Below are 27,696 nucleotides of genomic sequence, written 5' to 3'. Positions count from 1 at the left end.
AAAGTGCCCTTTAGAACAATGGGGCTTAGTCGAAACCAGATCTTTTGTTTGGGCTTCTTCAACTATCCTGTGATAGCAAAGAATATAAATTTATACCTTTACTTATAGAATGTAAATAGTTTTTTTTTTTTCCTCTCCCTAGAGATGGCAAATCCCGAGGTTGTAATCAGTAGCTGCAGCTCTCAAGAAGAGGAAAATCGCTGCACTTTTAACCAGCATACATCGCCCTCTGAGGAGCTTCTGTTAGAAGACCAGATGAGGCGAAAACTCAAATTTTTTTTCATGAATCCTTGTGAGAAGTTCTGGGCTCGTGGTAGAAAACCATGGAAGCTTGGTATACAAATTCTAAAAATTGCGATGGTGACTATACAGGTAAGCGTCTCAAATCATGAGTTTAGTGAAGGCCTCTTTTAGTAACAAAAAGGAGCATGGACAGTGGTTTTTCATAACTTTGAACTGTATGTATAATGGAGAACAATAAATTAGGAAACATACAATCTTAAACCCTTCTCCCTTCAATATTTGTGAAAGAAGACTTTGGGGTTTTTTTTTTTTCCTTAATTATTTTCCTTCTCATCTTTCATTAAATTACAATTTTGAGGGGCGCCTGGGTGGCGCAGTCGGTTAAGCGTCCGACTTCAGCCAGGTCACGATCTCGCGGTCCGTGAGTTCGAGCCCCGCGTCGGGCTCTGGGCTGATGGCTCAGAGCCTGGAGCCTGTTTCCGATTCTGTGTCTCCCTCTCTCTCTGCCCCTCCCCCGTTCATGCTGTGTCTCTCTCTGTCTCAAAAATAAATAAACGTTAAAAAAAAAATTACAATTTTGGTCACAAAATGGAATCAGTTTTTAGGAAAAGAAGATTTTAATATTCGGTTTCCAATAGAGAAGCTGGAGGTTTTTAAATCATCCATGAAAACTAGCTGTTGCCCAACCAGAGGATTCTTTACCCTCCTAGTTAGTTTCCTGGGAATTTCTCTCTTTTCAGAAATTTCAAAGGTTTCTGTTAAGGCAAGTATCTGGATTCTCACAGCCCTGTGATCATGGGAACCCCAACACTGAGCAATGTGGAAAAATGTGGAGTTAACTAAAAATGAGTGGCATGCACAGTGAAATATGAGACTTCAATTTAGCAGAGTTTGAATCTCATTTCCTCGTCTTCTGTTGACATTTTTGGGGAAAACCATATTTTGCAATTCTTTTTTTTTTTAGACGTTTATTTATTTTTTTGAGACAGAGACAGAGCATGAACGGGGGAGGGTCAGAGAGAGAGGGAGACACAGAATCCGAAACAGGCTCCAGGCTCCGAGCTGTCGGCACAGAGCCTGACGCGGAGCTCGAACTCACAGACCGTGAGATCATGACCCAAGCCGAAGTCAGATGCTCAACCGACTGAGCCACCCAGGCGCCCCTGCAATTCTTTATATATACTGGTTATGATTTACTCTTGTGAAGATATATTTTCCTACTCGTAAGAGTAATGATCTCTCCTTAAAAGCAAAAGAGCAAAATTAAAAGCAGATATTAACAGGAAAAATAGATGTGATAGGTTTATTTTTATTAATACTTAACTTGGTGAAAAAATGCATATGTAAATAAATAACAAGTATTCAAGGAAAAAAAAACTTTAAAGCCCTGAAATGACTAATCTTAACTGATTGTTGGGCACAAATGCTTAAGTTTAGAAGCTAAGGGGATTTCTACAATCATATGAAGTTGGTAGAATTTTTGCCTAAATTTCTCACACTTGTGTTACGTAAATGAAACTAACATTTGAGTGACTACTCTCTCCCAGGACATTATTTCATTTAATTATAATAACACTCCTATTGGATAAAAACTAGCATCCTTCATTTTACCGAAGAGGAAACTGATGTTTATAGAGTTTTTAAAAAGCCACATGACTAGTCAGTGGCAGAATCAAGAGTTTAGAGGCAGGTGCTTGCTCTCTCTAATATGTCACCATTAAAATGAGTGTTCAGTTCTCCATATAATAATTGGCAAGTTGGAATTGAAATTCTTCCAGGTGATAATACAGTGCATCACAATAGTGAAAATTTTTATCTGTGTTGTTTCTGATAAGTAGAGGGAAAAGCCTGTGTCAGATGAACATGAATATTTTCTACTTAGTATGATTGTTACCACTTGAGTATTTGCTATATTGGGGGCTAAGCATCATCATGTTCAATTCTTAAGTCAGAGGTAAGTAGTGGTGTCCCTATGTCACGGATGAGAATATTGAGGCTTCCTGAAGTAACATTGTCATAGTCAGGAAACTAGAAGAGGAGAGCTGAGATTCAACTCAGGTTTTATTCTAAGACTTGTGTTCTTAATTACTCCTAAATCTTTTAGGGAGCGCATCTAACCATCCTCTGTTTCCTAGGGTGCCCAAGAGGAAAATTGACCAATGGTTTAAAATGTTAAGCCTGTTAGTAATACACGTATAAAAGGCATTTAGGGACGTTCTTAAAAGGAACTGAGAGTTTTTCTTAATTGTGATGTTTCCTCAATCTGTACTGCAGCAACCAAGCAGAGGTGACGTAAAAACTTTGTGACTGAGCAAGTGTGACTTGGTGACAGATTCCCACTTTTCAGGGGAGAGAAGGTGGTCTTTCTGTTCACTTGGAGATTTTGTGTCTGCAGCAACAAAAGAAAGGTGTCTTTGATGACAGGCACCCTACTAAAATTTTCCCTTTCCCCACTACCTGGCTTAGTCTCTGAATTACAATGGCTCTCTCTCTGCCATGGGTGCCCCTTTGAGGGCAGGGACTGCTGTTTTCACATCTCATCCTCTGGACCCAGCTCAGTGCTCGCGTGAGGGAGGTACTCATGTATTTGACTGCATTGGTAATTGGTCTTTAGGAATTCTCTGGAGGCTTTTCAGTCATCAGCTTCATTAGTTGTAAAATCCCTAGAACATCAAGCTGTCATCTTATTGGGATTTAAATAGGATACTTGGCTTAAAGAGGCTCTTCAGAAATGCAAGTCCAGTTAGGTGGAGAGCACTGACATATGTGGGGTGTAGGACATACATCATGAGGAGAGGTGAAAAGAGAAAAGATTTGTGTGCTTTACTTTTCCCCAATAAGACCCTGGACTACTTTGTGTAGCATGCCAGGGTGGCTAGAGTTTGGATTTAGTCTGTTGGACTTGGGTTCAGATTTTGGCTACACCCTTGCTAGTGATGTGACTTGAACAACATTATTTAACTTCTTTGCCTTTATGTACCCATCTATAAAATGGGTATATTAGGAACTGTACTGTGGGATTCGTATGAGGAAAGCTCCTGGTATGGCACCTAGGTGCTCAATGTTGTTCCCTTTTTCCATATAAAATACACCCTGCATTGCTCTGGGATCCAGAGTGTATGTTAGAGTGTATGTTCTAAAGTTACAGTGTGTGTGTGTGTGTGTGTGTGTGTGTGTGTGTCACAGAGTTAGAACAAGTGAGAGTGAGCAAAAGAGAGGACGTGCAAAAGAGCAAGAGACTGAGATGGTTTTGGAGGGAAGAGAGACTTTGAGTACATAAAGTTTCAGCTATGACTGAAAGAGCTTATGTTAATACCACAGCAATGCAGTTAAACAATGATTTTAAGCATGAATAACTGAGTTTCATATAAAACTCTGCTGCCAATCCTTCATGAATATGTAAGGATATGTTTGTTAATATTCTTTAATTTAGAGGTCAGTCGAGAGGGTATTTTTATTTTTGGCCTTATTGTCACAGTTTTGGTAATTAAATGGTGAAATTAAATATAATAGTTTGATTGGAGGGTTTAGACTTATTTAAGGTATTTCTTATATTGCATTGTACACCTTCTTCAAAACCTTCTTGATGTCCTGCATAAATCATTAAAAATCTTTTAAAAAAATTTTTTGTTTTTATTTTATTTTTGAAAGAGAGAGAGACAGAATGTGAGTGGGGGAGGGGGTAGAGGGAGGAAGACACAGAATCTGAAGCAGGCTCCAGGCTCCGAGCTGTTGGCACAGAGCCTGATGCGGGGCTCGAACTCACTGACTTGAGAGATTATGACCTGAGCTGAAGTTGGATGCTCAACTGACTGAACCACCCAGACGCTCGCCATTTAAAGATCTTTTACTTGCCCTGTAAGCCCCTGGACCATCTGCCTCCAGTTTTTCTGTTGACATTTTTTTCTTGGTGGTCCTTCGATTGGATTATGCTGGAATCCTCAATGTCCCCCACCAAAGTGCTAAGTTGTACTCTACCTTCTTTGTCTTTTCCCTGAGCTCTTCAAATGTCCTCACCCAAGTTATGCACATACTTCAGGGGTTTCCATCATTATTTCTTTCTTAAAGAAACTTTCCCATTTCTTTAGCCAGAGTGACCTAGCTTCTCTAAATTTCTAAACAAGGACTTCTCTGAAATAAAGCTTTTAGTGATGGGGGCAACATCCTAAATAAGATCATACATGAAAATGTGCAAAGCTTTTCTTTCATTTTATTTTTATTTAAAAACATTTTTTTAATGTTTATTTTTAAGAGAGTGAGAGAGACAGAGTGCAGGTGGGGGAGGGGCAGAGAGAAAAAGAGAGAGAGAGAGAGAGATGCAGAATCGGAAGCAAGCTCCAGGTTCTGAGCTGTCAGCACAGAGCCCAACATGGGGCTTGAACTCATCAACCGTGAGATCACAACCTGAGCCGAAGTTGGACATTTAACTGACTGAACCACTCAGGCGCCCTTATTTTCTTTCATTTTAAAACTAGAAGCCCACCTTCTCTTTAAGGTCAAATTAATTAACAGCTACAGAAACTTTAATTTCTATTGAATACATTCAGGATTAATTAAACATTGAATCTGGAATAGATAAATTGGTCGTTATATGGAGATCTTTTATTTCATTGGTTTTTCACCCTCTTTTCCTTTTTTTTTTTTTTTTTTCTTTGAAGCTGGTCTTTTTTGGGCTGAGTAACCAGATGGTTGTAGCTTTCAAGGAAGAGAACACTATAGCATTCAAACACCTCTTCTTAAAAGGATATGTGGACCGAATGGATGACACTTACGCAGTCTACACTCAAAGTGATGTGTATGATCAGATCATCTTTGCAGTCAACCAGGTAAATCAAGTATGTGCGTTCCTACTTGGGAGAAAGAACAGCCCGGGAAACTGTTAGCAATGTATATAATAGAAACTGACATTCCAGTGTAGAAGGGTGAACATGTCTGTGATGATAGGTATAAAACCATTTTTAAATTATTTTTAAAAATATCACCATCAATCTTCTATGAAACTAAAAACTGAGAAAAACTTATTGTTTAGTGACAGAGAGGCAGAAACTTTAAAGGCTTCATTAAAAGAATCAGAGCTAGGGGTTGGCATGAGTGCTTCAAAGATTTAAAATTATTAACCGTGGCCCTGGTTGTAAGTACTCATTAAGTCTTCAGAGTTTATACTTTCAGGGGCTCTTAACCAATAATGAGAATATTAACTTTGCAGAGCATATATAGCAACTAAGATCTGAAGGTTCATTTAAAAATTAAGTAAGGCCTTAAAGTCATACATGACAATGATTTTATTGTAACATTGATTAACTGCCAAAAAAAGTAAATCATTAAAGTGAAATCATGGCTCCTCATTATCTAGAGATGATCTCTGTACCATGAGGTAGCAAACAGCCAGAATGAAATATGTATTTACGGCACCAACGCTTTCTGTCAATGGCCAGAAATCTATAGTAATAGAAGGAGATTGAATAAGTTATTACACAGGATTCTGGGTCTGTGTGAAAAATTCCTCTGTCAAGGCAGAGCTGCAGAGGTTAAGTGAGGACAGACGCCCAGCCCTGATTAAAGCCCCACAGAGGCCACAGCCACTTGGGGGCCCCATCGGTCAGTCCCACAGGTCACCTACCTTCCAGCCATAGTCCCACACACCACATTCCTGCCCCAGAGTCTCTGACTCCAGCTCCAGGGCTGCCCTTTAGCTGGACACAGTCCTACCACTTATCTCTGACCACCCAGCTCTCGCACAGACTTCCACGAACAGTCTTACGAGGACAGCAAGGCAGTCCGGCCACAGCATATCCTATAATGTTAGCAGGTCACCTGCAGCCCTGCACCTTGGGTCTTTTATGTTTCAAGGTCTTACAAGGTTCAAGACTTACAAGTTTCTATGGTCAGGAGGTTCAGATCTTTAGGTGACTCCTGTGAGGATTGACTCACAGACAGTGGGCACTCAGATGGGCCCGTACTTGTATGACTCGACTTCATGACCCCTGCTTGTTCTCCAGCTTTCCTTCTCATCACACCCCCCACCTTGCAGGCACGCTGGTCTACTTGGGACCTTACTACACTCAATATCTTTTACCCTTCGTTTTCATTTAATGGACTTGTTTACCTTTTACACCTTCCCACCCCCAAAATAAAACTACCAATTTGGCTCAGAGTAGCTTTAGCAAGGCGTAATACGCTTATTTCCTCGAATAGAAAACAAAAACCTCAAAACTGACTATCTCTACGTCATACTGTTTGCCCCCTACATGTAGGACGTAATGCTACTTAACAGCATATGCAGCTTACTTTTATTACCGTGGATTTCTGCCTCCTTTTCCCAGTCCCATGGCCAATGGAGAGCTTGGTGCTGTAATTACATATCCTGTCCTAGCAGTTTACCATTTCACTGTGAAGAGATTAGCTCTCATAAATGAAGAGCAACTATTGCTCTTCTGCTATAAAAGTGTTAGAATATTTTTTACCTTATCATGAATTTGACAAATATTTGAGCACCTACTCTATGCCTACTACTGTTTTAAGTGCTGGGGTTAGAGCAGTAGCCTTGAGAAGTTCCTTGCCCTGTGGAATTTACATTCTAATGAAGGAGGTAGATTTTTTTTTTTTAATTAATGTTTGTTTACTTTTGAGAGAGAGAGAGAGAGCATGAGCGGAAAGGGACAGAGAGAGAGGGAGACCCGGAATCTGAAGCACACTCCGGGCCCTGCACTGTCAGCACGGAGCCCGATGCTGGGCTTGAACCCATGAACCGTGAGATCATGACCTGAGCCGAAGTTGGACGCTTAACCGATTGAGCCACCCAGGTGCCCCAAAGGAGGTGGATTTTAATAAGTTTAACCCAAACCATTTGATTTCAGATAGTAATGAGTGCTATGGAGTAAAATTAAGTAGCAAAAGAGGGTTAACAGTTTCTTCGAGGTGGTCAAAAAAGGCCTCTCTGAGGATTCGAAGTCTGGGGAAGAAGATTCCAGGCTGGAGGAGTAGCAACAGCAAAGGCTCTTGAAGCCAGAATACATTTAGTATGTTTGAGGAAATACAAAGGAGAGGAGTGTGACTGGGCTAGATCTCTTAGGGCTTTACAGGCCCTGAAAAGGAGCTTTGGAATTTATTCTCAGAGAGACCGGAAGCCATGGGAGCGCTTTCAGTGGGGGAGAGACTCTAATATTAGCAAAGGCTAATATCTGTTCCCTCAAGTATTTAGCATCTGTTTTGTATCAGATAGTGTTTTTGATACATGGATACTACAGTGAGCAAATAGACAAAGTTGAGGAAGTCATATTCTAATAGGGAGAGACAGGCAGTAAATAAGGATACCGTTTGTCAGTTGGTTATAAGTACACATAAGTGTGCTGTAAAAAAAAAAAAAAGGTAGCAGCAGCAGGCAGAGTGAATGGGTGGAGGTGGTCAGGAAAGGCCCCCTGATAAGTGACAGGTGGGCAGGACAGCCCAGAGTGTGGGGAGGCAGACTGCAGCCATCTCAGGGAGGAGCCCTCCAGGGAGAAGGGACAGCACGAACAGAGTCTGGAACAGGTTCGTGTTTTGGGTATCACTGTCCTAACGGCTTTACGTGCATTAATTCACTTATTCCTGTAACAATTCTGTGCATTTTTTTGTTTATTTATTTATTTTGACACGGAGAGAGTGAGCAATGGTCAGAGAGAGAGAGAGAGAAAGGGAGAAAGAGAATCCCAAGCAGGCTACACACCGTCGGCACAGAGCCCGACATGGGGCTCGATCCCATGACCCTGAGATCTTGACCTGAGCTAAAATCAAGAGTTGGATGTTCAACCGACTGAACCACCCAGGTGCCCCAGCAGTCCTGTGAGTTCCATATGGAGACTGGACTGTGGTGAGAGGCGGACGGGAAGCAGGAAGACCACAGCAGTAGGAAGAGATTCAGTTTGTCAGGGTGAGAGGTGAGGTGGTGTGGACAAGGCGATGAGAGGCAGTCAGATTTGGAAGATAATTTGAAAGTAATGCATGACTTTCTGATGGGCCGGAAGTGGAGTATGAGAAAAAGAGAGTGAAGAATCGGTTCTAAGTTTCGGCCTGTGAAGCTGATTGGCTTATGGAGTCACTGATTGAGAAGGGCATTTTCATGGAAGGAGCTGGTTTTTCCGTTTGCACGTTTGCATTTGAGATACCTCTTAGACACCAGAGGTGCCATGCAGGCAGATTGCTACCCATGTATGCATTTGGGTGGAAAGGTCAGGAGACGTAAATTTGGAAGCTATTGGCGTACAGATCTTGTTTCAATGTGGGGCTGGTTGAGATCTCTTACCGAGGGAATGTGGGTGAAGAAGTGGAGGACTGAATCCAAGGGTGCTCTGACAGCTAGAGGTTGGCAGGAGCAGGATTGAGCAAAGGAGACTGAGACAGAGAGCCTGTGTCCCAGAAGTCTAGGGGAGAAGTCATCCTGCGAAAGGGAAGGCACTCGGCTGCATCAAACGCTGTGGGAGGCTGAGTTAAATAAGAACAGAGAACCATGCCTCAGATCTGGTAAAATGCTGCTGGTGGCGGCCTGGACAAGGCCCAGCTCAGCATCTATCCCCCTAGGCCCAGATTACAAATGATTCTTTCACTGATTTTAGCATTTTCACATGCATTTTTATAGTAGAATTATTTATCTGTGTGTCCATCCCACTAAATCCAAGAGATGGCTACCATATCCCTATCTTCGTATCACTTCTTGTGCCAAACAGCATTGTTCATAGTAAGCTCTGAAACCCTTTTTTCTTCTACAGAAATGCATTCAGAGTTTGAGTTGATGGTTATTCCAAAGTACCATAAGATTCTCATTGGTAAAATTACATTTGTTTGTTTAGAGGACTCCCAGGACGAGGGAATATTGCTGTGAAAGTGACTAAACTATTCTTGCAAAGATAAAGATGAAACTATTTTTTTAAGTTTTGCAAGTTAGCTTGGAACGACTGTATCCCCCTTCCTATATTAAAGCAGCAAAGCGGAACTCTGATCTTACAAGAAATAGTTCAAAGATAAAGTGTGTATTCACACTGAATGCACAGATCAGTTCCTGAACATAGTTCTTTAAAGAAGGAAAGAACCGCAGAGATGACGTGGGTTAAACCTTGAATTTGTAGACAAGGAACCAGAGGCTCAGAAAGTTTGTGTCTTGCTCACAGTCACAGACATGAGACTTGAGCCCAAAACTTGAGTGCTTTTTCTGGCTGCTGTCCTGGTGCACATTAGCATGTCGCGTACTACGCATGTCAGTGTGAATGTGAATGTCTCCATCCAGAAAGCAGGTTGGGATCTGCCCATTTCAAAGACGGGCTGGGTAGGGAATCATGGCTTCATTTCTGCCTGGCTGGTGTTCCCATTTTCTGTTTCTCTTTTCTGTTCAAGTACTTGCAGCTGCGCAGTATCTCGGTGGGGAATCATGCATATGAGAACAAGGGTACCGAGCAGTCTGCTATGGCGATCTGTCAGCACTTCTACAAGCAAGGGAACATCTGTCCTGGAAATGATACCTTTGACATTGATCCAGAAATGGAGACTGGTAATGTTCTTCAAAAAACTAGAGCTTCTATTTTTTAACTCCTTGATTTATACTTAAAGTTAGCAATTTTGTCTCTGAAAATGTTGATTTGGTCTGTACTGTTAGGTCATAGTGAGAAACTACATAGGAGTTATCATGTGTCAGGTACCGTCCCAAGCCCTTTACTGTAACTCATGATTTTTTTTTTTAAAAGCAACAACAACAGACCAATAAGGCAAGGTGTATTATTATCCTCATTTTATAGAAGACTAAAGTATGGCTCAGAGAGTTAAGTGATGTATTCCAGATGGAGCTAGGAAGAGGCAGTGCTGAAATCTGACCCAGGCTGTCTGTGCTCTTAGCCACTATATCCTTGACCTCTATATAGCACTGCCTCTTATGCTGGATAAGCCAGTTAAATAGACTTATACTATCCTTAGAAGACGTTGTACTTGCAAATTTGCGATGTCTATAAAACTCCCTCCCCTCAACTGCACTTCACTATTTAGTATCTTTGTGGGTCATTTCAAGGAGAAACCAGAACCAGAGTTTAGAATACAGTGGCTTATTCTTATTAGCAAAGTTCTATTTACAGTCTGTACCCAAAACATTACATTTTCAAGTACTTTTAACAACAGCCACTGGGAGGTTTTTTGGGGAAGGATACTAAAGGATTACAGTACAGATTAGTGAAAACTTCTAAAATGCTGTCTTCCCTTTTTTTCTTAAGTTTGTTTGTTTGTTTGTTTATTTATTTATTTATTTATTTATTTATTTATTTATTTATTTTTGGGAAAGAGAAAGAGAGAGCAAGCAGGGGAGGGGCAGAGAGAGAGAAAGAGAGAGAGAATCCCAAGTAGGCTCCATACTGTCAGTGTGGAGCCCGATGTGTGGATACCTGCCGATGTGGGGCTCAAACTCATGAACAGTGAGATCATGACCTGAGCCAAAATCGGGAGTCAGAGGTTTACATGACTGAGCCACCCAGGTGCCCCATGTCTTCCTTTTTTTTTTTTCCCCTTAAGTATAGTCTAGTATAGAGGGGAAAATAGTATTTAAAAAAAATAGATCGTTTAAACTTAGAAAATTTTGTCTTAAGTACTCCAAGTTCTTCAAACTTACGCTTACGATACAAAAAAGGGAGAAGGGACTCAAAATTTAGGCTTCCAGATTCAGGAAGGAAGATAGCATTCTACAGAAGACTCATGAGACCGAATTCATGTCTTCTGCCCTCCACCCACTCCAGAAATGGCGCATCCACTCGTGTCTTGAAAAACAAATGATTTATTGTAACTAAGGGGTACTGACTTTTGGCTTTTAAATCTTAATTCAGAAGAATAGTAGGATCTGAATAATCTAGTCTTAAATGTATTATCCTTTCAAGATGCAGTTTTACTTATTTATTTTAGGCTATCTACAGAATGTTTTGTTCCTTTCTATGGCAGAATGTTTCTTTGTAGAGCCCGATGAACCTTTTCACATTGGAACACTGGAAGAAAATAAACTCAACTTAACACTGGACTTTCACAGGTGAGAGAGGCAGATGGGAGTATAACTTATATTTGTGTGTGCATGTTTTCACTGCACTAAAGGCTCCTCTGTTTCCTAGACTCCTAACAGTGGAGCTGCAGTTTAAACTGAAGGCCATTAATCTGCAGACCATTCGTCATCACGAGCTCCCTGACTGTTACGACTTTACTCTGACTGTAAGTGTGGGCTGGGCTGAATTTGGCCCCTGTCTGAAGGAAAACTGTTTGATTTAGTTACATGTTTCATCTACTTGTATTGAAACATGATCAAATATATAGGATGTTTCCACTTGAATGTGCATAGAAGAAGCATTGGTAGAGCTGGCTCTATTTTGTTGTGGTCATTTACTTGTTAATTATCTATCTTCTGTACCTCGGTGTAAGTTCTGTGAGGGGAGGGACCTTGCCTTGTTCAGTGCAGTGTCTCCAGTCCCAAGAACGGTGCCTGGCACAGGGTAGGTGTTCAAATACAAAAGGAGTAGAGACTTGTAGGTCCCGTGTAGTTGGCTCTTGGCAGTCTGTGGCTGTCTGCGTATGGCCATTGCCAAGGGTTCTTGCCGCTGAGTCTCCTCGCCATAGATGTGTGCACATTTTGCTTATTGGTCACAGTGCCTTCCTTGGGCTGCCTCTGAATGCTCTGGTTTCTCCCCCTTCGGCCCGTCGCTGCTCTGTATATTCCAGTTGCCAATGGCGCTATTAATGTTCTCTGGAGAACATAAGATGCCTGTCAGGTGAGTTCATTTCCTCATGAGGCTCGGGGTCAGTACCCCAGTGCTATCTGGGGCATATGCTGAACAGCATTTGATGCAGCTTGCCTTCACTTAATCCAGATTGCTATGACTTCAGCAATAGTTTGTACCAGAGCTGTGTCCATGATATTCAACAACTGGCGATGAGAAATCAAGTTTTTTAAAGAAATTTCAGAATGTAGTGTAATTAGTCATTATGCATATCATTTAAAGGAAAAAGCGCAAATACTATGAGACTATTTTGAGTAGGCTACAAATTTTGATCCCAATATTAACCAGGAGGTTATGAATTTTCAATATTACTTGATTTTTTTTTAAATTGAGCTATTCTTTATCCACAGTCTTGTCTCTTCTTTCTCCTCTCTCTTGCCACCTCCTGCACCGCTCTTTTTTTTTTTTTTTTTTTTTTTTTTTTACTTTTTTTAACATTTTATTTACTTTTGAGAGACAGAGAGAGAGTGCGAGGGAGGGGAGGGGCAGAGAGAGGAAGACACAGAATCCTACATAGGCTTCAGGCTCTGAGCTGTCAGCACAGAGCCTGATGCAGGGCTCGAACCTATGAATAGTGAGATCATGATCCGAACCAAAGTCAGACAGTTAACTGACTAAGCCACCCAGGTGCCCCAGTCCTGTACCACTCTTGAACTGAGAAATGGTACTTTCAGAAGCTTTATAATCCTCAAGGCTCAGTTCAACTGACACCTTCTTCAGGGACCATTTTTACAATGCTTCAGTTAGGGACACATTCTGTGCTCGCAACTCCAAAGTTTTATTTTTGGTTTTGTTTTTATGTTTTGTATGAGCTCACCCACCTTCTCCTTTGTTTTAGGATTGTCTACATTTTTATCAATTCTGCTAGATTGAAAGCTCCTTGAAAGCAGGAGTCATTCTCCTCATTTTTTTCATCCCTCAAAGAACACAGTAGGTGCTTCAAATATTTGTGGAATGGATGAATGAAACATTTGTAAAATGCAGACTCTTTCCCATGACTCAATACAGTGGGGAGAGCAACCTGGCTGGTTAGTCACATGCAGATGTTATATTTTTGCTACTATTGCAGATTCATCCCAAGCTCTCCCTGTGCATGGTGGATTTAGCAGTGTGTTTCACAGAACTGTAGTAGAACTTACCCCCTATAGGGTAGTTTAATGATAAAAGCAATTAGTGCAACTTTATGGTTTAAGTAAACATAAACTGGGGCAGTATATGCCTAATTTAAAATCCAGGAGTTTTGGGGCGCCTGGGTGGCTCAGTCAGTTAAGCGGCCGACTTTGGCTCAGGTCATGATCTTGTGGTCCGTGAGTTCGAGCCCCGCGTAGGGCTCTGTGCTGACAGCTCGGAGCCTGGAGCCAGTTTTGGATTCTGTGTCTCCCTCTCTCTCTGACCCTCTCCATTCATGCTCTGTCTCTCTCTGTCTCAAAAATAAATAAACGTTAAAAAAATAAAAAAAATGCAGGAGTTTTGGAATCAGGCAAGCCTAGATTTTAATTATAGCTCACCAGTTACTAGCTATGTAACTTTAGGCAAATTACTTAATTGGTTTGAGTCCTAGTTTTCTCGTTTGTGAAACAGAATTAATGCCCACCTACCTAACAAAGCTGTTGCCAAGACATCTATGTATCTATGTATCTATCTATCTAGTATACTGCATATATATGAGATATGTAAGGGACCTCCCTAAGTATCTGGTATATAACAGATATTTGATTCATGCAACAGCTATTTATGAAACCTTTCCTATGTATGTCTGTAATTTGGTTAGAATGTAAAAGCAGGGCATTAGCATTCACTCATAGCAGCTTAGTGCATTCTTGCATCATGTGTTTTGAGGCTCTTTATTAGGTGCACAGGCATCTAGGATTCTTGTGTTAACTTGATGAACTGACTCTTACATCATTATGAAGTGGTAATTTTTACCTCAATATTAATTCTTTGCTTTAAAATCTACTTTGGTTGATGTGAATATAACCACTCCGGCTTTCTTTTAATTAGCGTTAGCATGGTATATCTTTTTCCATCCTTTTGATATTAACCTATTTGTCTTACGTTTAAAGAGGGTTTCTTATTAGGCAGCATAGAATTAATTCTTGTTTTTTTTATCCAACTTCATAATCTGTACCTTTTAGTTGGAGTGCTTAGAACATTTAAATTAAATGTGATTGGGGCATCTGGGTGACTCAGTCAGTTAAGCGTCCAGCTTTGGCTCAGGTCATGATCTCATGGTCAGTGAGTTTGAGCCTCGCATCAGGTTCTATGCTGACAGCTCAGAGCCTGGAGCCTGCTTTGGATTCTGTGTCTCCCTCTCTCTGCTCCTCCCCCCATCACTGTCTGTCTCTATCTGTCTCTCAAAAATGAATAAACATTAAAATTTTTTTTAATTACATGTGATTATTAATATGATTTCTCTCTTTTTCTGCCTGGGTTCTGCCTGGAGTGAGTATCTTTTGGATATTATTTTAGCTAATTTGTTAGAAGCTTGGAGTCCAACATGAAGAGAAACAGAGTGATCAGGCTCACTAAATTTATCTGAAGCCTTACATCTGCAGTAATGTCTGATTACCCCGCATGAAGAAGCTTCAGTAAAACTCATTTAAATGACAGACTTTTGAAAAAATGTTTTTTCTTTAGGACTTGAGACAGGAGGCACTAAAAGCAAAGCAAAACAAACAAAACCCACACCTGATCTCCTTGTCTTGCTTTCCCTGTCCCTGCATGGGGACAGGGGAGAGAGCCGGAAGGGGAAGACAGACTGGGGAAGGTGTTCTGACATGGCTTTGTCCTACTTGGTGCCCAGTGTCCTGAAATGGTGATCCCCGAAGCAGGACATGGCTGTCGGCTTCCTGTCACCACATCCTTTTTTTATACATATGGTTCTAGAGTGAGTAAGGATGAAAATGAGTGAGTAAGAATGAAAATCAGAGAAGCGCCATCTGAAATGTTTCAAGCCTGAAATAATGAACCTCTGTGTTTGTAAGAACTGCAACAGCACTAACAAACTATCCCTTGGGGCGCCTGGGATAGTCAGTTAAGTGTCCAACTTGGTTTTGGCTCAGGTCATGATCTTGCAGTTTGTGAGTTCAAGCCTCACGTCGGGCTCTGCACTGACAGTGGGGAGACTGCTTGGGATCCACTCTCTCTCTCTCTCTGCCCCTCACCTGCCCATTCGCGTGCTCTCTCTCTCTCTCTCTCAAAATGAATAAATAAATATATATAAAAACTATCCCCCGCCGAGTCCCTAGGGAGGGAGGGAAAAGCTCACTTGGTCATACCAAGAGGGCATCTTGAAGTACTTAGAGTGAGAAGGAGAGAGAAGTTCTCCTGTTTTATAAGTTGTCCAGGGCTGGAAGACTATCCTAGAAATACGGGATTTTAGAGACTAAAAGTTCTCAACAGAAGACCTTCAACCTTCTCATTTCACAAAGAAAAAAAGGGCTCTTCCCAAAGTTGAACAGAGTTAGCATTGACACGGGGATGAGAATCTGGGTGGGCATCCTGTCACCCTGAAAGATTTGTGTCCTAATTAATGCATAGAGACATCTTGGCTTCAAAAACTATAGGTATGTTTTTGACCCTTTTCCTGTTTTTCACAGATAACATTTGACAATAAGGCCCACAGTGGAAGGATTAAGATAAGCTTAGATAACGACATTTCCATCAGAGAATGTAAAGACTGGCACGTATCAGGATCAAGTAAGTGACGACTTTTACTAGTTTTCAAAATGGTTATTAAATAAAAGGGTTATTAAACTACTGGGATATGTGGAGCATCAAAGGGAACAACTGGAACATTGCCAAGTCCCTAATTCTCTGCAAATAGATCAACTTATTGTAGGTATCTGATGTTCCAGGCAAGACATAAATTGTTAGTACTTGAAATGACTTTTGCTGACTTCTACATGTGTCCTCACTGGCCCAGTTCTTACAAAAAAATGCACGCACCCCCCCAGCAAAAAATCACATATACCCGGCCTAATATTTATTGAGTGCTTACTACATAAGGGCTTCCTCCTACATTTTAATGTTTTAATTTTTATTATTTTTTTAAATGTGTATTTATCTTTTTTTTTTTTTTTTTTTAAATTTTTTTTTTTCAACGTTTATTTATTTTTGGGACAGAGAGAGACAGAGCATGAACGGGGGAGGGGCAGAGAGAGAGGGAGACACAGAATCGGAAACAGGCTCCAGGCTCTGAGCTATCAGCCCAGAGCCCGACGCGGGGCTCGAACTCACGGACCGCGAGATCGTGACCTGGCTGAAGTCGGACGCTTAACCGACTGCGCCACCCAGGCGCCCCAAAATGTGTATTTATCTTTGAGAGAGAGAGACAGAGGGTGAGCAGTAGAGGGGCAGAGAGAGAGGGAGACACAGAATCTGAAAAAGGCTCTAGGCTGTGAGCTGTCAGCACAGAGCCCAACGCAGGGCTTGAACTCATGGACTGTGAGATCATGACCTGAACTGAAGTTGGGTGCTTCACTGACTGAGCCACCCAGACATCCCAGCGTTTTAATATTTTGAAACTATCCTTGAGATAGGCAGCATCCCTGTTTATGCAAATGAAGAAACTAAGGCTTAGAAGTGAATCTTGGTGCCCCTGGTCATACAGTGAGAGAGACATCAGGAAAGATTTGACCCTGAAGCATCCCTCACATTATATTTAGCTTCTATATAGGTTAAAAAAGTAAACTAAATGAAGAAAGGGTACATTCTTGGAAATATGGACATGAATTCAACTATAGACTGAGTACCACTGAGAATTTTGGGGCTGAACCAGAAAATGGACTGTAAAGAATTTATCTTTTTTTCTAGCCCCTTTGGTGTGTTGTGTTGGACTTAATGATTAGGTCCGGGATTCTCAGATTCTGGCGAGCGAAAGAGTCACCCCAGCTCCCTGCAGGGCTGTCCCGGGTCTGGGCTGGGGCCTAGGAATGTACAGGTCACCCTTACTCATGCCACATTTGGAAAATCATTGCTTTAGGGGTAACTACTGGTTGAGTCACAAAGGTCAGAAGCAGTAATGAGATATTAAGAATAAACGATATGGGGGCACCTGGGTGGCTGAGTCAGTTGCATGTTCGAATTCGGCTCAGGTCATGATCTCGCGGTTCGTGGATTTGAGCCCTGTATTGGGCTGTGTGCTGACAGCTCCGAGCCTGGAGCCTGCATTAGATTCTGTGTCTCCCTCTCTCTCTCTGCCCCTCCCCTGTTCACACTCTGTTTCTCTCTCTCAAAAATAAGTAAATGTTAAACATTTTTTTAAAAAAATGACATGAAATTTCTTCATTCTAGTATTTTTTTCACTATTAGGTACTTCAAATATATGAGGCTCTTAAATCACAATTTTATTTCAATGACAAAATTGTTTATTTGAAACACAAAGTTGTTTTGTCATCTGTAAACATTGCAATACTTCTCCACAAACTTTAGAATAGGAAGCATGAGAGTATATGAAAGTATCTGGCACAGGCTTTCTCTCAAATGCTTGTTTCTTAGTTTTTAAGCTTTTCGAAAGTAGATGTAGACATTTTAGTAACAATTAGATGCCCCTTGGCCAATATTAGTGGGATGTTTTATTACTGAATTTTTTTAATAGATTTTTTTTAAGTTTATTTTGAGAGAGAGAGCACACACGAGCTGGGGGTGGGGCATGGAGAGAGAGAGCCCGAGAGAGAGTGAGAGAGAGAATCCCAAGCGGGCTCTGCACTGTGAGTGCAGAGCCCAATGCAGGACTTGATCTCATGAACCACGAGATCATGGCCTGAGCCAAAATCAAGAGTCTGACGCTTAACTGACTGAGCCACCCCGGCGCCCCATTACCGAACTAGTCTAAGTGCTTGTTATTTTTTTTTTTTACCAGTAGGGGACAGTCTTGTCACTCAGGTCTCACCTGAGACCTCCTGGCCCCTATCATGCTGTACGAATGAGCCTCTCCCCTCCATCACCCATACCAGCAGTGTGCTTCTTCTAGAGCCGTGGTTTTTGAGCTCTAGTGTCATCTGTAAGAGCTTGTGAAAATGCAGTTTCTGACTCGGCGGGTCTAGGGTGGGGCCAGAGTGCATTCCTAACAGTGCCCAAGGGATGTCATGCATCACTAACCTAGAGTGACAGAGGCTGGAGACAGACTGCAAAGATTTGAATCCTGGTGCTGCCACCTGCTGGCTGCATCACCTCGGGCAAATTCCCCTGACCTCTGTGTGCCTCATTTTCTCACCTGTCCAGTGGGGATAATCACACCCCCGCTTGCTGGGGTTGCCGTGAGGATCAAATGAGGTAATACCTACAAAGTGCTTAGGACTATGGGTGGCGTAGCACTACCCGTTAGCTATGGTGCTTTCTTTTCTTCGCAGCACTTACTCCTGTCTGAAAGCATTTTGTTCATGTACCTTGTTTACATCCCTGCGTGTCTCCCGGCAGTAGAACAGAAGTTCCCCAAGGTCGGGGGCCTGTGTTGTTCACCACTTGTATCCTCAGCATCTAGAAAAACTGCCACACGGTGGGTTCTTGGTGAATATTCTATACCCAGATAGGTATGTTTTAATAGGGTGTGCAGGAAGGCTAACTGTATTAAGGGCAAAAGACCAAAGGCTTATAATTAAAGATCTCTTATTGATGGCAGTAGTAATTTCCAAAAGAAGGCCTTTTATTTTTTTTAATTTTTTTAATGTTTTATTTTATTTTTGAGAGACAGAGAGAGACAGCATGAGTGGGGGAGGAGCAGAGAGAGAGGGAGACATAGAATCCGAAGCAGGCTCCAGGCTCCGAGCTGTCAGCACAGAGCCCGATGCGGGGCTCGAACCCACAAACTGCGAGATCGTGACCTGAGCCGAAGTCGGATGCCCAACCTACTGAGCCACCCAGGCACCCCCAAAAGAAGGCCTTTTAACTTTCTTTACATACTAATGGGAAGAACACTTACCAGGACCTTTTCTCTTTGTTGTCTTTGTGGAAAGAATGTCTGAATTATCTAAATTACTCTAAAAAGCAGTGTGAAGGGTTCAGATAAAATTTGAAAATGCTTCTGAAGGAAACAAAAAGACTTGAATCAATGGGAAACACATCATATTTTTGGACAAGAGATTTAACATCATGTATATGCCAGTTCTCCCTAAATTAACTTATGAATGTGACATGATCCCCACCCCCCACCCTGCAAAAGTACCGGTAGGATTTTTATTGGAATTTAACAATCAGATCCTCAAGAATATATGGGGAAAAAAACAAGTAAGAATAGCTAATAAAACACTAATGAGAGGTATTTGTCTTACGCATTAAAACACACAAAAACATCAAAAGGGTAAGATAAGGTACTTGAATACCTGCAGTAATTTAATACCTGATAAAGGTGTCATTGGGAATGAGATTTGCTCTTTTGATCGGCAAAAATAAAAGATAATTAATATACAATGGTGGAGAAGACGTGGAGATGTGTGTAGGTATGTAAACTGGCATGATGTTTTTGAAGGGCAATTTCTTAGAATTTCTTTCTTAGAAATATGCATATGCCTTACCCCAACAATTTCGCCTTTAGATATTCGTTCGCCTAAAGAATCACTTGCACCCATGCACAGAGGGGACTTGAAGAATTGTTTGTAGCAGGAAAAAACAGATTGCAACCTGAGTGTCTTTACAAAGAGTATGCATCTATATTGTGGTATGCCATGCAGCAGTTAAAAGAAATGAGGCTAAAAATGAAAGAAAAAAAAAAACCAAGTAGAGGTCACCATATGAATGTCCCACAGTATAAGCAGGTAATGCTCTTTCCTTCCAGTTCAGAAGAACACTCACTACATGATGATCTTTGATGCCTTTGTTATTCTGATATGCTTGGCTTCGTTAATCCTGTGCCTTCGATCTGTGATTACAGGACTTCAGCTTCAGCAGGTAGGGGTTGCTGCTTGCTAGGAATGCTGGGGACATTGTAATTGACTGAGAAATTCACTGTGCCTCCCTCTTTCCCCTAAAGGAATTTGTCAATTTTTTCCTCCTCCATTACAAGAAGGAAGTTTCTGTTTCTGATCAAATGGAATTCGTCAATGGATGGTACATCATGATTATTATTAGTGACATATTGACAATTATTGGATCAATTCTGAAAATGGAAATCCAAGCTAAGGTAAAGTGGTTTTTGTTTTTGTTTTGTTTTGTTTTACTATTTATGCCATTGTTAGTATCAGATTGGCACTAATATTTTCTCAGAATGTGAGAATTTGCAGAGTAAATGGTTTCTTTCAAACATTGTGTTAAGTAAACTTAAAATCGGTAACAGTAAGTTTCTTAAGTCTAGTCAGGCAATCTCTTAGGCAGAGTTTTTCAAAGGTATATACAAGCCTCTGAGTCAGTCATTTGGGTACCTGGTAAAAAAATACTCCATGTTACACTGATGAAATCTGAGCTCTAGGGGTGCGCCCGAGAATTCTTAGATGTCCAAAATACTCCATGTTACACTGATGAAATCTGAGCTCTAGGGGTGCGCCCGAGAATTCTTAGATGTCCCAAAGTAAAGAAGGTAAGAGGTGGGTTTTTTTGTTGTTGTTTTCACAAGAAATGCTAGAATCTTCAACAACAACAAAAAGAATAGGGCCCTGGGTGAAAGTGAAGCCAGGCTACCACTGTGTGAGTGATGACAGTTGCTGCCTTTTTCTTACTTTCCCCGTTGATAAGCTACAAGATTTTCCATTCTAAGTTAGGATTAACCCAGCCTAGAAATCACCCCCCCCTCCCCCGCCACCGCCGCCAAAGCAAAAATCAAATTAAAAAAACCTGATACTGTTCAAACTGACCTTGTTCAAATTTATATTTTTCTAGCCCTGGCTTCAACTGAGTGTGAGGATGAGCCACCTGGGGAGTCTGCTGATTGAGATTCCCTGTCAGAGGCCCCACGTGCAATGGCTCAGATGAGATAGGAGCCTACTTCTCCCTCATGTAATAGTCAGGGTGGGTTTCCCAGGTTGGCAACTCACTCAGCTCCACGCGGTCAATCAGGGACCCACGTTCCTGCCACTGAGTTTCTCTGGAGCCCAAATTGTGTGGTTGATCCTGGGTCACCTCAGGAACAGGTTGCAGCCTGTGTGGGAAGGGAAGGGAAGGGCAACACGAGACGGCGGCACGGCGGTAGCTTTTCCAGTCTGAAAGCCTTGGCAGTCTTGGTAGTCTTTGCTCTTGTTCACATCCCACTGGAGAGCGTTTAGTCACATTTAACTGCAAGGGAGCTGGGGAAAACAGCCCAGGCATGTTCGCTCCTTGGAAGGAGCGAATGGATTTAGGATGATATGGAGTCCCTATCATTGGACTAGGGAACAAAAAGAAAGGAGCACAGGAGATATGCAGCAAATCTTTATTTTTACCAGCCTCAACTATCATTAACCTCATTGAGCTCTTAATGGTGTCCAGCAATCTTTTTTACATTTTTCTAGGCCGTTCACTCCCCCATCTTTCAGATGATCGTTGCACGTTTTTATCCCTTCTGGAAACTCTAAAACCCCTGCCCCATCCTCACTGTCAATTGATGGCCTTCTTTCCTAGTTCACAAAACCACAGATAAAAAAAAAAAAAAAAAAGAAAGAAAGAAAGAAATTCTACAAGGCTCCACTTCATTTATCTACCTGCCAGCATCAGTGTCCATACACTCTGCTTTTTCTGTTTCTGTGGATATATTATTTTGGCTACTCTCCATGGCCAACCCCATGTGCCTCCCAGATGCCAACCCCCCTCCCCCCCTTGCTTACCTAAGAACTTAGCTCCAGCTTTTCTTCTTCCTTTTCCCCATGCATCATCAGTTTCCCGTTCTCTGCCGTGCCATTCCCAATAGCATGTGTGTTCTTTCTCCTAGATAAGAGACAAAATCTCAACGTATTCTCTATCCAGCTACTTCCCTATTTTTTTGGCTCCCCTTTACATAGCAAAAGACCTTAAGCGTAGGTACCTTTGTTTCTAATTCTGTTCCTCCTGTTCTCTGTTACATCTGCTCCAATCCGGCCGCCCTACAGAAAATGTTCCTTCCGATGACCTCCAGTGTTGCTGAGTCCAATAATTCATTGTTTATCCTCATCTTGACCTATCAGCAGATTTTAACACTGCAAGCATTCCTTCTTTGTTGGCGCACTTTTCCCCTGAGCTATCACTTACCTGGTTTCCATCCTAAATCACGCTGCTCTTCTGACTTCCTTTGCTGGTTCCTTCTCATCTCTCCAACCTATTAAAGTGACAAGGCCTCAAGGTGCAATGTTTGGACATATTTTCTTTTCTGCCACGGTCTTGGTGCTCTCATCCTGTCCATGGCTTTAAATAGTACCTCTCTGCCGATGATTTCTAAATCTGTGTCTTCAGCTCGGAATTCTTCTCTGAACTCCAGTCTCAGATATTCAATTGTCACCTTCATATCTTCATTTGGACGTCTGCTTGGCACCTCAAATTTAACATACTCTGTGGTGTACATATACAATGGAACACTACTTGGCAATGAAAATGAATGAAATCTTGCCATTTGCCACAATGTGGATAGAACCGGAGGGTATTATGCTAAGTGAAATAAGTCAGTCAGAGAAAGACAGATATCCTATGATTTCACTCATATGTGGAATTTGAGAAACATAATAGATGAACATCCGGGAAGGGAAGGAAAAATAAGATAAAAACACAGAGGGAAGCAAATGATAAGAGACTCTTAAATACAGAGAACAAGCTGAGGGTTGCTGGAGAGGAGGTGGATGGGTGATGGGTTAATGGGTGATGGGCATTAAGAAGGGCACTTTTTGGGATGAGCACTGGTTGTCATATGTAAGAGATGAATCACTGGGTTCTACTCCTGAAGGCAAGACTACACTGTATGTTAACTAACTTGAATTAAAAACAAAACAAAACAAAAAAACAGAACTCCCCAAATCTCAATCTCCACCTCCACAGGCCAAACCTGCTTCTTCATGGCTTTTTTAACTTCAGTTTATGGCAATCCTTTTCAGGTGCTTAAGACAAAAGCCATACATTTATCCTTGACTCTCTTCTTTGACTAATCCCCTCTTCCCTCCATCTAATCCAAGAGGAAATCCTATCAATCTACCTTTAAAAATCACCTCATCGCCTCTATCATTACTAGGCTGGTCCAAGCCACCATCAGCTCTCGTCTCTATCATTGCAATTGCCTTCTCACTCTTTGGACAGGCTGCTCTTAACCATAGCAGCCAAATGGAATCATATCCTGTTCAGAGCTTTCAAATCTCCCCAGCCTATCAGAGTAAAATACAAAGGTGTTAAATTACCCACGAGGCTCTAAACTACCTACCCCCTTACCTCTGTGACTCGGTACTCTCCCCCATTGCTCACTGCAGCTGGGCTCTCCATCTTTTGAGGCACCCTCCTGCTATGGGGCCTTTGCATTTGCTTGTCTCTGTGCCTGGAACACTCCTCTCCTAGCTTTTTGCTTGGCTTGCACTCTCACTCCCCTCAGGTCTTTGTTCAAATGCAACTCCTTTTAAAATGCAACCCTGGAGGCATTCTTTTTCCCCTCCCCTGAATTTTCTCCTCAGCACTTACTGTCAGCTAATGTAGTGAGAATTTCATTAATTTATTTCTATTATCTCTCCCCCCCTCCCACCGCTAGAATGCAAGCTTCTGGAGAGAAGGAAATTTTGTCTCTCTGTTCACTTCTTTGTCCTTAGCACCTAGAACACTGCCTGTTTGATTTCTATTAACCACCCCCCCCCAACCAAATATTTTTTGTCCCAGTGAATTTCTGTTACATAATCTGGTTATTTTTTTCCACTCTGTTTTAGAGTCTAACAAGTTATGATGTCTGTAGCATACTTCTTGGGACTTCCACCATGCTCGTGTGGCTCGGAGTCGTTCGATACCTCGGTTTCTTTCAGAAGTACAACGTAAGGATTCCATGGATCTCCATGCTGTTGGTATTTCTGTCTTTCAGAGTTATTGCACTGCTTTGGCTGAGGGACAAGGGGATTCTAACAGCCTCTCTTACTTTCCTAGCTCCTTATTCTGACCCTTCAGGCAGCGCTGCCCAATGTCATCAGGTTCTGTTGCTGTGCCGCAATGATTTATTTAGGCTATTGCTTCTGTGGATGGATTGTGCTGGGGCCTTACCATGATAAGGTACCAATAAACAACATTTTCCTGTTACTATCAAGCTCCTAAAATAGTGCCAGTTATTCTTTTAAAATGAGCTCCTTCTATTTTGTGACTCAGCCTGAAAATGTCGAAGGTCGTATATCTGGTGCCATGTTTGTGAACTGGTAAGGTGTGACCAACTTGAGAGAATAATTGATTCACTCAGCTACTTCACCTCCTTTTGTGGACTATATCAGATAATTATGTCTTTTTTTATTTTATTTTATTTATTTATTTTTTTACCACCTATGAGGTCAAGATAAGTCAACTTGATTCATCAATATAAAGAGTCAGCTTTTGGGGGGCGCCTGGGTGGCTCAGTCGGTTAAGCCTCTGACTTCAGCTCAGGTCACGATCTCACGGTCCGTGAGTTCGAGCCCCGCGTCGGGCTCTGGGCTGATGGCTCAGAGCCTGGAGCCTGCTTCCGATTCTGTGTCTCCCTCTCTCTCTGCCCCTCCCCTGTTCATGCTGTGTCTCTCTCTGTCTCAAAAATAAAATAAATGTTAAAAAAAAATTTTTTAAATAAAGAGTCAGCTTTTTAGGCAAGACATTTGGAAATGTGATTTTATTAAAAAGGGAGTATAGTGAGGAACTTGAAGAAATCTATGCATTTTTTTTTTGTTACCAGAGTCAGTCCTGATTATAATACCATTATCCCAAATGGAATGAACTTTAAAAATTTTTTTTTTTTAACGTTCATTTATTTTTGAGACAGAGAGAGACAGAGCATGAACGGGGGAGGGGCAGAGAGAGAGGGAGACACAGAATCAGAAGCAGGCTCCAGGCTCTGAGCCATCAGCCCAGAGCCCGACGCGGGGCTCGAACTCACGGACCGTGAGATCGTGACCTGGCTGAAGTCGGACGCTTAACCGACTACGCCACCCAGGCGCCCCTGGAATGAACTTTAAAATGAGAAGTATGAGCATGCATGGTTAGGACTTGGGTATCTCTGCATAAGTGTTTCTAGGATCTCTTTCCATGTAGGCAGAGGGAATGGTCAGACTTGACTCAGAAAAGCGCTGAGGGTGCAAACCAGCAGCTTCAATTCAGGCTGCTCCCCTTAAGGGGAGCACAAAGAAGGAGCTGCTTGTTCAGGAAAAACAGTAGGCATTATACAGGTTGCGTGTATCACATAGCAAATGCTTGTAGTTACTGCAGGCTAACTACATAGTTTACAAGGATACCTGGTCCATTATTTTTTAGTATAGTGTCATGAACAATCTCCAGTGGGAAGGAATGTGAAATAAAGTGAACTTTTTCTCTTTTCTTTTTCCAGTTCCGTTCTCTGAACATGGTCTCCGAGTGCCTTTTCTCTCTGATAAATGGAGATGATATGTTTGCCACATTTGCAAAAATGCAACAAAAAAGTTATTTGGTCTGGTTGTTTAGCAGAATTTACCTCTACTCATTCATCAGTCTCTTTATATATATGATTTTAAGTCTTTTCATTGCACTGATCACTGATACATATGAAACAATTAAGGTAGGTTCATCAAGAGCTTAAGTAGCAGCATTTTTCCAGAACTTGTAGAATGGCAATAAAATATGGTACCTAAGAGGGAGGAGAACAGCTAGAATGTTAATTTTTTCAAGGTGGAAAAGAAAGACTTCAATTGTACATATTGAGAAACAGAAATGAAGAATTTGAATTTGTAGAATATTTTAGGTTTTGTCTCTAAGTAATTGTGCTTTTTTTTCAAACGAGATTTCTAAACTCGTATTAGAATTATAAAGACCAGTAGGCATTGGATAAGTGAAACATATGGCATTTCAAAATTTGATGGGGACCATTTAAAATCCAATTTTCATAAAGAAAAATTAACCTCTTGGTTTGGAGTGTACTGTGACTGAACCCAGACTCTTGGCAAGGACCTGCCTGGGACTATCCTGAGGCCTGATCTCCAGAAGAGTGAGGGGATTGATATGTCAGGTGCTAGCCATGTAAGCTTTATATGTGTTAGAAAAGCTGATTTGAAAAGCTATTATTGATATTGTCCCTCACATGGGATATTTTAAAAGTTATTTTGAGCCCTTTGAAATATGGAAAAGCAGGCTAAATATCGCTATATATTTAAATTTCTAATAACCTTATACTATTAGGTATACCATCAACATAGACACTTCCACTTGGGGACTTCTGGGTATGAGAAGGGGTACTGAAACATGATATCATATAAATGGCCCCGGGGATAAAGAGTGGGTTAGTAGGAGTTGATGAGTTGATAATTATGAATACCTTGCTTGTGAAGCCAGGGCCATGACTTCATTTTTACTGACTTAGATTTCAGAAACTGATTGTCTTTATTAATACTTGCTTGGCAGATGTGTGCTTAGAGTCACCAAGGCCACTGAGAAAGAATATAGTTGTACCTGTCTAAATCCTGCCCCACTGTGCTCTAAAAATTCACTGCCTTCAGCTCTTCATGCAGAGAACTATATATTATTCAAGGGTGGTAGCCAAGGTCTCAAAGGTACTAATGTTAGTTAACAACTGATGATGAAAAATCTGAGACTCACAGTTTAGGTGTTTACCTTTTTCCATGGGCCCAAAGCACCTGTCAGGTGGGCAAGTGATGGCTGATCCTCTCTGGTCAGGACATGCTCTAGAGATCTTAGACCCTAAACTGATGTTAGTACAAGACCCTTAAACCTGTCTGTCTGAAAGAGAGACTCCCAAAGGGTATATAGAATGGATTCTTCCTGGAAGGATGGCTCAGACTCAGATTCAGCATGCCTGTTTTGGATTGAGCCAGACCCATAAAAGAGAGCCCAGGAGGACACTGCAGAATTCTAGACTGACTTTTCCTTAGCTAAACCTAAGAATGTCTCTAGAGGCTACATCTCCCTGAAAATACTTGAAAGTGACTGAATTATCCCTTTAGAAAGATTCCCTCCCTTGACAAATCATCCATTTTGAATGTGGAATAAAGCTGTTTTCAAGGGACTTATTAATGAGAACTTTTTTTTTTTTTAATTCTTCTATGTAGCATTACCAACAAGATGGCTTCCCAGAGACTGAACTTCGTACATTTATAGCAGAATGCAAAGATCTACCCAATTCTGGAAAATACAGATTAGAAGACGACCCTCCAGGTTCTATATTCTGCTGTTGTAAAAAGTAGCTATCAGGCTAATCTGTGCTCTAGAGGGATATATAATATATAGCTGAGTTGGGAAACTGTATGGATATTTTAAGATCAGGTACAGTATATTTGAAGACTATTACTTTGAGCAAACCAATAGCTATAATTTATCAAGAACTATTTATATTTTTAAAAGCAATATTTAATGTCTTTTGCAGCTTTATATTGGGTTTATTTTTTTAAATTAACTTGGATGAGAGAAGCCACTGGGTTCTTGTTATTTCTTGTTTATTTTGCCATAAGCTTTAGAATATGTTCTCTATCCCCCTCTTCAGCTCTTACACTCTTGCTTCCAGCTATTTTTACTGGATTGATTGTGTCATCAGTGGAGAACAATGCCTAGTCTGACTTCATAAAACTCACTAACTCTGGTCTTGACCACTCTCTGGGGTTCATCCCTGAGACAGAGGGGAAGTGGT

General features: G+C 41.4%; 1 protein-coding gene across 1 annotated transcript; it reads left to right on the top strand.

Moving 5' to 3' along the window:
* Positions 1–144: 144 nt before the first annotated feature.
* On the top strand, positions 145–27,696 carry MCOLN3 (mucolipin 3). The gene is made up of 12 exons (XM_030327307.1): positions 145–372; positions 4,902–5,069; positions 9,610–9,763; positions 11,188–11,272; positions 11,352–11,448; positions 15,611–15,710; positions 19,786–19,898; positions 19,981–20,130; positions 23,786–23,887; positions 23,997–24,119; positions 25,411–25,617; positions 27,122–27,696. Exons 1-12 carry the CDS (start codon positions 145–147, stop codon positions 27,254–27,256), a joined length of 1,662 nt encoding a protein of 553 aa, XP_030183167.1. The 3' UTR covers positions 27,257–27,696.

The sequence above is a fragment of the Lynx canadensis genome, chromosome C1 (assembly GCF_007474595.2).
Source record: "Lynx canadensis isolate LIC74 chromosome C1, mLynCan4.pri.v2, whole genome shotgun sequence".
NCBI lineage: Eukaryota > Metazoa > Chordata > Mammalia > Carnivora > Felidae > Lynx > Lynx canadensis.
Note: the sequence above shows the minus strand (reverse complement) of the source record. Positions and strands in the feature narration are given on the sequence as shown.